The sequence below is a fragment of the Sebastes umbrosus genome, chromosome 11 (assembly GCF_015220745.1).
Source record: "Sebastes umbrosus isolate fSebUmb1 chromosome 11, fSebUmb1.pri, whole genome shotgun sequence".
NCBI classification, from domain to species: domain Eukaryota; kingdom Metazoa; phylum Chordata; class Actinopteri; order Perciformes; family Sebastidae; genus Sebastes; species Sebastes umbrosus.
This window is the reverse complement of record NC_051279.1, coordinates 23,576,904-23,588,359: the sequence shown is the minus strand read 5'-3', so window position 1 is coordinate 23,588,359 and position 11,456 is coordinate 23,576,904. Positions and strand designations below refer to the sequence as shown.

Genomic DNA, 11,456 nt, shown 5'->3' with positions numbered 1-11,456 from the left:
TTAGGTTCAATATGTAGAAATTTTTAATTTGAAAAAGTTAAATAACCTCTGAAACTTTAAACTGTACAAAACATTTACTGTGGCAATCTTATTTTGCGCTTTCGTACAAACACAGACACCTCATATTTACAAACACTTGAATGAAGAAACATATACAGCAGCGCCACAGTTAAACCAGAACACATGTACATATTTTTACAATATTTCAGAACAATACCTGAGTACAGCAACAAAAAGGCAAGGGAGTTATGCCAGTACATTTATTACAGGGTCTGGACAGCTTAAAATTTTAGAAAAAACAAATTTTTCATATCTCTAACAATAATAATTGTGGAAACATTTGCTACAAAATCAGAGCACATTTAAATGATGTATTCATTTTAAAGTAGAAGTGCACATAAAAGAACAAAACAAACAACTAAAATGTTTGACTCTCTTAAACCGTCTTTGACACAAAATCCATTTGTAACTGTTCATGTGCCCAAACGGTAAACAGTGCCAGTCAGTAAGGTCAAATTAACTTTGAGGTGCATTGTGGGATTTTCCTTCACCCTGGTCTTTAAAATAGGTACAGACCGACATGCATGTTCATGGGGATTTGTACAGCATGCATGTCACAATTAGCTCTTGACCTGCCTGCAGACAGAAGCTAACTGGTTGATGCAGCTATTAATGGCAGGAGGGACGCTCTGAGACGTTTCTCCTCTCCATCCTGCCAGGGCATCCAGGGCTTGTTTGGGGTTGCAGGGAGACAGGTCGTAGACGCAGTAGATGGCTGCTAACTGGACCTCCCATGGCACGCCTGGGGAGAGAAGACATGACGAGATTAGACCTCTTAATGGAAATACACCTGCTGGATGTCCTTTTCTATTTCACATCAGGATGTCAGACCATTATAATTCTTTTTTTTTTTAAAGGGGACCTACTATGCTTTTGGGCTTTGTCCCTTTCATTTAGTGCGTTATATAGTTTTTTGTGCATGTAAAAGATCTGCAAAGTTACAAAGCACATAATCCACGCCAAAAGGAGTTACTCCCCCCACAGAAACACTGCTCCTGAACTGCCTGAAACACCTTGCCTGAGGTCCCGCCTTTTCTTCCGTAACATGGTGATGTCCCCAAGTAACACATTTTGCTGAGCGGCTAGTTTGGCATGCCCTCAAAGCTAGTTTCGAGCTAGTCTGAAGAATTTGGTTCGGTTGACCAATCATAACAGCGGACCAGCTGACCAATCAGAGCGGATTGGGCTTTTGGGGAGGGCGGGGTTAGGAGCTCAAACACAGCGTTTCAGACAGAGGGTGAAAAGAGGTGCTGCAGCACAGCCGGTATGAGAAAAGTAAAGCGTTTTTTTAACATTAAAACATGTTCTAGTAGAAACCCCAAATGCAAGTATGAACCTGAAAATAAGCATTATAATAGGTCCCCTTTAATTTATTTGGCACAATTATGACAAATAAATACAAACACTCAAATACACTTTAAAATGCCAGGGTGAGATATAGACACCGGAATCTGCTTAAATAAACAGGTAAGTAGTTGTGTGCCCACACATGAAAAAGATAAACATCCGATTTGTGTTTCAAAAGTCATAATCAATGAAAGGCATGTCTGGGGCAAATTGGCAGCACTCTCCGCCCACAATAGAGGATGTGTATTAGTTACAGCCAAAATGAATCTCTCTGTATTCACCAGTGTTTCTCATATTTCATACCTTCAGTCTGTCCATGCCTGCCAAACGTGTTGATGACGTTGGCAACCGTTACCGCACCTGAAACACACCTCTCTTTGATTCCCAGTTGACCGAGGCGTCCTATTTAAAACAAAAAGACGATGACATTCTCAACTGTTCCTTGGTGGCGATCATTAAATTACACATCACTTCAGGTTATGTTTAACACTTAAGCAAATTCACAAACCAACTGACCTATGAGTCGGAGTACAGTGGCGACAGTCACATCAGAGACCGGGGCTTGTTGATCTCTGGGCTGCATCACCCAAGTGTTCATTAATGGCCACAATTCCTTGCTGTCAAAGCAAAATGAACAGATTAGCAGAGGATTAGACAGGATGCTTGCTTACAAAAATGGGTAATTTCTTTAACCAAACTTTACAAAGATTATGACGTCCACCAAGGCCAAAGGCCTAGGAAGGAGGTTATGTTTTCACTGGAGCTGGTTTGTTGGTTTGGAGAATTACTCCAAAAGTCTGTTATGGATTTGAATGACATTTTTTGGAGGGGTGGGGTGTGGCACAATGAACAATCCATTCGATTTTGGTGGCGATCCGGATCATGATCCGGCTTCGGGGATTTTTTTTAATAACTCCGGTCAGCCTGTGCATTAAAACCACAGGCTTTAGGACATGCGCAGTGTAACTGATGCCGCTTATCTTACTCGGGCAGCTTGGCGGAGGTCTGCGCTCTCCGAGTGCCATTCTAGTTTAGATTTAGTTTGGATGACAACTGTGAATTAAATGACATCTTTAAGCAACGTAGCTTCAAGTTAGAAAAAGTAACATACCTCAAGAAATAGTCAAAGGTCCATTTCCACGTCTTGTGTGTACAAAGGAGTTGCAGTGTTGAGACATGCTGCCAAGCCTCAGTCCCCAGGTCATGCCCGTACCGACTGTGTTTGTTGAACGACAGGCTTGACCCGGACCGGATATCAGACAGTGATCTGGAGATCAGCTCGTCGATGTCACAGGGAGGACTCTGCAACGATATAGGAAGATGAGGTGTTAGAGGGCTCATTCTACTTAATTTGAGAGGATACAAATGGGAAAGAAGAGATGATGTGATAAAGCCAATGAACTGACTCTAAACTAAGGTCACACAGGTTAGAAATAAAACAGTATATAGAGCAAAAATGCCATCAAAAGTGTCTAAAATTCAAAGGGAATTAATAAAATGGCCATATCTTCACCGGTCACTCCCATTGAAAGTCAGAGGACGTGCACCAGACAAGCTAGATTTGAATAAAAATAATAAATGCAGCATAACAAATGCAGAACCCCCATCTCTACAAATACTTCACCTTTTCCCAACCAAGGAATGCTGAAAGACAGCCGAGGACGCTTTCTTCTGCTTTCAGTTTGGTGACAGTATGTATTGCCTGGCACAGAGAACTACTGTGTGAGAGAAAATTGGGCCACGTTGTCACCATGAACAAAATCAGCTTAGCGGCGTCTGGAAAATCTACAGGGAAGACACAATAAGAAAGAAAAAGCATTAATCAAATTAAAGCTTAAGTGGTGCCTTATGTGGTAAGTACAATGGCTTTGGATGAAAATGAAAATGTAGGTGCAACAAAGACAGTCTTCACAGTTGAGGTAAAAGGCGTAAATAACCTCAACGAGTTAAAATACTTGTGCGGTTGAGGCCTTTAAGAAATACAGTTATGATACAAATGTCTAACCTTCAGTGAGGAGGCTGTGGGCCAGGATGTGAGCCTTCTCCCAGTCTCTCTTCTGTCTACAGATCCCTGTGTGAACTCTACAGAGGGCCTGCATGTAGTTTATGCTGAGATCTCCTTTCTCTGCTTTCAGCTTGTTCAGGATGGCCAAAATCATATCATCTGCGTTAAGCTGAAAAGTGAGAAAACATGCACATAAGTTCATTGCACATGGACACACAGACTTTTGAAAACAACACACTTCATCTTATGAGTTATTGGCAGACGTTTGTCTTTACATATAGACCTTTTCATTACCCATTCTTTGGTCCAAGTTTACTTCATGTCAGCTACTGCATTAATGATTGGAGCAGGAAAAACGAAGGAGCCCATTTAAAATCTTCATGTTGTCCAAGTTTGAAAAGGTCTATATACTTTTTTTTGTCAGGAAGCTACAAAAGAGTCGCTTGCTTTATTTGAACCATTGTTGTTACATTAACATCTTTACTTCCTTCATACAAAGACCGCCTGCTGATATATGGGTCTCTCTTTTCTTTATTAAACCATAAGCAAGTTACCAAAGAGGGGTATTCACAACATAAGTACTAATGGGAAAGAGCCATTCAAAACATAAGCCCAATAAACCAGTATACTCACCAAGCTGCTTTGGCAGATCTCGGAGATAACCTCCTTCTCCTCGTCTCTCAAGACAGGCTTTTTAGGCAGGTTACCAACAAACAGGTGGCTCTTGATCACAGGCAACAGATCAAAACACTGGTTTTCAACCTTCTTTAAATAGCCAACTATGAGATTTTGCTCTGCAGGCTCTCCACTTTCCATGGATGGACAGGTTGTCTCATTTTCGAGCAGTCTGAGCCTCGGAGTCTGGGGTGAGAAGGCCTCCTCTCCGCTGTTTGAGGAGGAGGAAGGCATCTGTTTGCGACTGACAGTAGGAGAGCAGTTATCAAGCCTGAGACATTTACTGCTTTTAGGCTGAGGCGAACTGTAGGGCAATCTTTTTTTCCCTCTCTTCTCAGTCTTGGTGAAGGCCGTTGGAGTGGAGTTAATAGTTTTAAAGCAAGACGTCTGGCTGTCAGCTGTTGTGGGTAATGTTCCGCTCTCCGACGAACAGATACCGAGGCCGAAGTTGCCTCGGAGAATGCTCAGAGTTCGGGCGTTGGCGGAGAGCTCTGGGTACATTTTGTCAAGGATCCTCATGGAGTTTTCCTGAGATGGACTGGAGGAAGACGACGGGGAAGGATGCATCGCCGTCGGGGGCAAGCGACCTGGGACGGGCACGGCGTGTTTTGGAGTGGCAGAGCCGAACTGGAGTGGTGATGAGGGGACTCCGTTTGGAGGGAGCGGACTGTTTAGAGATGAGGAACTCAACTGCTGGGCATCGACGGGCGTGGTAGGCGAAGCCAGTCTCTCCATGGGCGAGGGAAATGACAGTTTCCCAATAGCCTGCCTTGGATTGATTGATTTGCCCGCCTTTGGAGGTGTCCTCAGCGGGGTTAGGAGACGAGGAAGTGGTGGGCCCATTTCAGAGAAAACTTGGCCTATGCAATTTGGTGGTTGAGCTGTAGTTAGACCTGCCACTGGGCTAGCTTCTTCCTCTCCAATCACATGTGGGCTTAGTTTTTCAAGCACTACTGTACATGACTCCACATGTTTATTTTGCCCATTTGTGACAGCAGCGCTCTTTAATGACGTAGCAGACCTAACAGAGCGCAAGTTATAATTGCTCCCTTTACGGTTACTTGCGTCTATGCTGTCCTGAAGCACGTCTTCGACAACATCCTTTTCAATGGCACGTTCTTCCTCTAAATTGGGTACAGGCTGTAGAGTTTCTTTGTTCGTTGAAATGTGTTCAATGTTAGCGTCGATGTTACATTTTTCTGGGCTTCGGTGTGTTACCAAAGCCTGCAATTCTAAACTGGGTAATAGACATGAAGGACTCAACTGCCTGCACACAGAATGCATATTTTCTTTCATAGATTTCCAGTTAACAGTCTCTGTGGAGCCAGAAAGGGAAGTCCCAGGATCTGCTGGTATTTCATTGTTCAATGTCTCTATGTCAACATCCTTTTTTGAAGGCGTTTCGACATTTGCTTGACCAGATTCCTGGTCAGCGTGACATTCGTCGTGATCCATCTTCAACAGTGGAGACTTGTGAGGAGACTCGGGTCTATTGTCACCATTTGACTCTGAGGGAGAAGCTGCTACATCGACTCCTTCAGCTCCTTGTGCTTCATTCCCATCTTCCTCCCCGCGAAGTTTTATGGCTGCATCACTTTCAAGTTTCTCTTCAACTTTTTCATTTGAGACATTACTGATGCTGTCACTGATGACGGCGTCAGACAAACAGGGGTTATCGTCTGGCACATCCGTGTCCTTGCCGAGACAGCCTTTATTCTCCTGGGGTTTAAGGACTGTGGCATCTTGACTGCCCTGTCCCAGACCACAAGAGTCCTGATGACTTTTTCCCATTTCTGAACCATTTTCTGTATTTGTAACCTCGGCATCTCTGACAGAGTCAATGAATGTTGAGGAAGTAGCGGAGAAAGTAACTTGCTGCACATCGCCTGTTTCTCCAGAGATTACAGTTGCATCAGTCCCTCTGGGTGACTCTCCACCATCAGGAGTGACTGTTTTAGCACCAGTAACATCACTGGGGCTTGTGTCGACATCCATCTTTGTAACAGTCGCCGACGGATCTTCCTTCGTCTTTTCACTTTCAGAGATGCTGTTGGCACCACCGCTACCGGGATTCACACTGCAGGATGGCTCTTGACTTTCAGTAGTTAACGAGACGACCTCAACCAAAATTGTTATGTCTGATGTGGAAGAAGAAGTAGATGATGATGTTGACACTAAATGCACAGTTGCTGGCTTTTGCTCAGTCTGCACGTCCTGTTGAAGATGCAGTTCCTCACCGTCTGTGCTGCTTTTGCCCTTCATTTCAGTATCGCCTCTCAACTCATTTTGTCCCAAGTCTTTGGATTCATTTTCAATGGAAACGGGTTCCACTTCCTGCGTTGTGACCACTGGCAAGTCCACCTTCTCCTCCATTGGTAGTGCAGAAGATTTTAGACAGTGGCTTGTTACTGATGTTGTGATTGGTAAGGACTCTTCTTGTTGATGAAGAACAGAGTCATCACAGATTTTGGGATGGTTTTCCTTTTCCCAATCGTTGGTCTCCATCGGTTCCATCTCTGTGTACTGAAAGACAGAAAGAAGAAAGCACAGATTTAAGTGCTTAATTGACCACTTTGGAATTACATTACAGGAGCTTTGGTGTGACAAAGTTGTGCTGTACTAAAAAAAGACCCAATCTGTAATTTTTTAAAACACTAAATCACATGTATATTCACAAACAAGTTATACAAGGAAAATCAAGTTTTGTGTGTTCTCAATTAATCATAATTCAATTCACAATCACACTATCCATAAAGTACTTTGTTCAGTTTTGAATTCAAAAATACTATCAAATGAAGTAAATATTTTAGGATAAACAAACTAACTAACAGCATCTTGATCTACATCTATTATTTAAAGAGATAGCAACACAGTAACTTGCACTATCTTAACATCATAAAGAAAAACAGGGAAGGCTGCATATTAGTCAGTAATTTAAAAAAAAGCATTTGTATGACACATAACGTGAATTCTCACCAAATCTAGTAGTGGTGAAATGCAGGGAAGCATTGGTTTGAATAACGCCATTATATCCCCAACAGATACTTTAGAGCTGCCCACGTCAGTAGATGACTCTTCAGTTTTGAGTTCCTTGAACAATTGCTTGCTCATTTTGGGAGTATTCGTTTGCTTCTTGGCACCTGTCGACTGTGGCGATGCCTGCTGCTTGATGGCTTTCTGCCCATGAGGAGGAGGTTTTAACTGTGTAGAAAGGGCTTTTGTCTGCATGGGGTAGCTGTGGGATTCACTGATGTTGGGAGAGGCAGACTGAGAGGCGTTGTTCAGATGAGAGTGCAGTCTGTTTTGCGGGGAGGAGGGTAAAACCTGCTTAAACCTGGACTCTGAAATTACAAAAATAAAAGAGAGGATTGATATAAAATGCACAAAATGGTGAAAGAAATACACACAAAACTAGAAAAAGTATTCAAAACACAAGACAGCTTTATGATGCCTCACCAGGTGAATGCAGCAGGTTTGCAGAGTGCTGCTGCTGAGGTTCCACACATGCCCACAAATCCTGTAGCAGCATCTGGAACCTTTCTGAAAAACAGACCCAAACAATCACCAGCTGCATAAGTAAAACCTATAATAGTCTGCTTTTAGGTTGCATGTGATTAGCTCCTCAAATCAATGTAATACAGAATAAATGAAGCTGACTGCATACCTTTGTCAACTTTAGGCTCCTCAGGTGCACTTGCTTGACTTGATGTGCTCCTAAATTCTGTCAAGACAAAATTCAGATATCGATTCAATTTGAACCTAAGTGTAATTTTACGTCAGAACAAGTCTCTGCTGTTTCATAGATCAAATGAACTTCCTTTATGTTAGGGCCTTTTGAAACCTAAGGCTAAAATGTTTGGACATTTGGAAGAAAGTTTACTGAAAAGCTAACTGCTTGAGGAAAGATCTGACCACAGCAAAATAAGCATTCTTTGTAACACTGTCTTTATAAATGAAGCTGTTAACTTGTTTACCTTTATTCCTTTCTCTTTCCAGTTTCATCAGTCTCACCTGCAAATTAATTGAAGTTACACACAAAGAAAGGTCAGTTCATCATTATTGAACTAATACTTCCACCAGTTTGTCGTCTATAAAAGGTCATTACTGCACCTGGAGGTCATCGATATTTCTCTCTAGCATGAACTTCTCTTTGGTCAGTTGCGATATTCGATGAGTCTGTTTGCAAACTGAGTCTGAAATAAGGACAAAAAAAATATGTGTATCTAAACAAACAAACAAACAAGTGTTGTCATCCTTTTATGTTGTGGGAAATCCAATTTTCAATACCAACCTTCGAACAGTCTGACTTTATTTTCAAGGTTGTCCTTACTGTTGATGAGAAAACAACATAGGACCTTTTAGCAAAACTTGTTTTACATTATTTTCTCACAAACATGATGATAATGATAAACAATGAACCATGAATAATCATTATGTAACATAAAGTTCACCACGGTTTCAAAACAAATAACATAAAAAGACGCACCAGGAGAGAGAAAGACATGACCCTCATTAATGTTGCATTTAAGAAACCACATCTATAGAGCAAGTGTAAGTTCTTACATGCTTGTTGTCCTGGCGTTCTCCTCTATCAGTCTTTCAACTTGATCTGCTTGTGCCTGAGATTTCTTCAAAGATGTCTGAAGAGGTGAAAATTAAAATTTACAAAGATTATGAAGTTTCCTGAGCTACATTTAGGCTAAATATATAAAGCCTCTCTTGAGACCAATGGTTCTCATTCATTGTCAGTTATGAGATTATAGAAAATTCGGAGAGCACTTTTGTTTTGTTTTTTCCACTTACCTGTGTTTCCAGCAAATCATTTTCTACTGCGGCCTTTTCCCTCTTCAACTTGGCATTTTCAAGTGACTGTGTTACCGTCAGTTCTAAGACGTTGAAAAAACAAATAGCAAAAAAATCAGGGATGCATTTATCACATGTTTAACAGACTATTATTTACAAGTTATGCAACTCTTTACTGGTAAAAGTTACAGCATGTAAATGAATGCTAAGTACCTTTCACATCCCTTAGCTGGTCTTCAAGCTTGTTATTCCTGACGGATGTGAAAAAAACAATAGTTAACATTTTACCATAAAGATAATAGCATTATAATATCATTATCTGCTCTGTCATAATTATCTCTTACTCTGCCATCGTCCTACTGTTTTGCTGCTTCAATTTTTCCATCTCTTCAGACATCTGTCCATAGCTCTTAAGAGCATTCTATAAAAGAAAAAAAAACACAGTGGGAATATTGTGAAAAAGTCAGGGAAACTTAGTCAGAGTTGGGCAGATTTGATGTTGTAGCACCATTAGGAGAGAGATACATGATTGCAATCAGAAGGAATATCCTTTAAATGAGAGTCTACAGAAAATGGGCAAACCTTCTTTTCCTCCAGTTCTGCTTGCACAGATTCATAATCTGCCGTCTTTTTCTCCAATCTGATCTGCAGCTCTCCCAGCTGTTGTTCAAACCTGATTGAGTCACTGCAAAAAAAAAACATGGACAGGAATGTGTTAAATCCAGTTGCATGCAACATGAAAGAACATATTGTCTGTGTGCATTTATTCTTCATAAACTGCATACTACATAAACTAAAGATAATTAACCTAGCACCATGGAGTCACTCTGTTGAGCCAGGGTCAATTTCAGTTGTTAAATATTCCCTTTAAAATATTTAGAAACTACAAACACAGTGATTTGAGGATTTTTTCATTGATGAAATGAAACTTTAATTTATTCTTATAAATTTATATACAGCTAGCCAGTTGGGGGAAAAAGGAGTAACTAGCTTCCAGTCACATAATAGTCTTGATATTGATGTGTTACTACTATGCTATATTTAGTAAAGAATTTCAAATTCACATGGTTATAAGGTTAAAACTTAGCGGTTTATCTCTTCAATTCGTTTTTTAGTGTTTCACTAAGACATATTCCCATATGCTAAAAAACGTTAGGGGACAAATAATAATAATTAGTAAGCACAGATTATTAGTATTAAAAGGTCCCATATTGCAACAAGTGAGATTTTCATGTCTTTTATATTACAAAGCAGGTTTAAGTGCTATATAAATACTTTTAAACTATCAAAACGCTCAATATACGGAGAACGACACACAGCCCGTATACAAAAATTGTGCGTCTGAAACAAGCCGTTAGGATTTCTGTCCATTTGTGATGTCACAAATATACAGTATTTAGACCATTACACAGTTTTAATCATAAACAATCTAAATGTGTTCCAGTTTATATCCTGGTTGCAGTGTATGTGAATAACATCAGCTGACAGGAAGTAAACATGGACCCAAACTGTTGCCTAGCGACGCAATGCTATTGCAATGCACTAAAACGGAGCGTTTCAAACAACAACGTTTTTTTTTTAACATTAAAGTATGTAAACATGTTCTAGTAGAAACAAAAAATACAAGTATGAACCTGAAAATTAGCATAATATGGGACCTTTAAATTGAGCTAGTTTACACCTGCTAACGTTACCTGCGGGCTCCGCAGAGATGTGGCGCACTTTACACTTACTATACATCCTATATACCACTTTATAGACTGCACATTATGTACATATTACATTTATTTATTGCACATACTACATTTATTTATTGACGGACTGTACACACTATGCTCACCCTTTCACTCTGTATCTTTTATATCTCTATTATTGTTTTTATAATTGTTGTATACCTTTACCTCTCCTGTGATTCACTCTGTTTGCTGATGTTGCTGCTTTGACACCTGAATTTCCCTCTGGGATTAATAAAGGTTAAAGGTTCTTACCTTATCTTATCTTATCTTATCTTATGTCAGTTCAAGGTGTTTGTTTCCTGAGCGGTGTTATGATATTATGATATTTCTGGTGTCCAACGGCTAGCTAACTGTTATTTGGAGACCATGTTACCATGGCTACTATTATTATTTCACTATAAGTTACTCACTCAGAGACCGTTATCTTCTGTTTCAGTGCCAGAAACGACGCCACATATTCGGCCAAGTTCTGTAATAAATAAAGAGACAGGAAGAAACAAAACAACAACAAACATATCAGTCTACAAAGACGCTAAACACGCTGCTTGTTGTTAGTTGACAGTCTGTGTAGAAGCAGTCACTGACCTGGTGCAGAACAGAGCAGTTGTGACAGTTTCCCACCGTCGCCTCCGCGGCTATCGCTGCCGTCTTAGACAGACTGTCCCCCGGCATCATGATAACACAGACTCCACCGAGACACTCACTGCGGTTATGTTGTATTAAATCAATAGTAGGACCATGTCCCGGGGACACTAACTCCTCACAGGTTCAAAATAAACCTCACTGTTTTTCGTGTCTCCCACGTTGGACCAAGGACCCCAGCTAGGACC

General features: G+C 40.7%; 1 protein-coding gene across 1 annotated transcript; it reads right to left on the bottom strand.

Annotated features, from left to right (window-relative positions):
• ice1 (KIAA0947-like (H. sapiens)) lies at positions 1-11,441 on the bottom strand. The gene is made up of 20 exons (XM_037785279.1): positions 11,212-11,441; positions 11,037-11,095; positions 9,473-9,575; positions 9,235-9,311; positions 9,104-9,141; positions 8,891-8,973; positions 8,651-8,727; positions 8,379-8,416; positions 8,198-8,280; positions 8,062-8,098; positions 7,752-7,808; positions 7,544-7,627; positions 7,064-7,428; positions 4,046-6,610; positions 3,413-3,581; positions 3,032-3,192; positions 2,519-2,709; positions 1,924-2,024; positions 1,711-1,809; positions 1-802 (listed from the first exon to the last, which is right to left on the bottom strand). Exons 1-20 carry the CDS (start codon positions 11,299-11,301, stop codon positions 621-623), a joined length of 4,659 nt encoding a protein of 1,552 aa, XP_037641207.1. The 5' UTR covers positions 11,302-11,441; the 3' UTR covers positions 1-620.
• Positions 11,442-11,456: the final 15 nt, after the last annotated feature.

Excerpts from the sequence above, each read along its gene's own strand:
- ice1 (XM_037785279.1), bottom strand. The coding sequence starts at position 11,301 with ATGATGCCGGGGGACAGTCTGTCTAAGACGGCAGCGATAGCCGCGGAG. Across the intron at positions 8,974-9,103 it reads CCAGCTAAGGGATGTGAAAG|AACTGACGGTAACACAGTCA; the intron begins GTACTTAGCATT and ends TCAACGTCTTAG. Across the intron at positions 8,099-8,197 it reads GAAATATCGATGACCTCCAG|GTGAGACTGATGAAACTGGA; the intron begins GTGCAGTAATGA and ends ATTAATTTGCAG.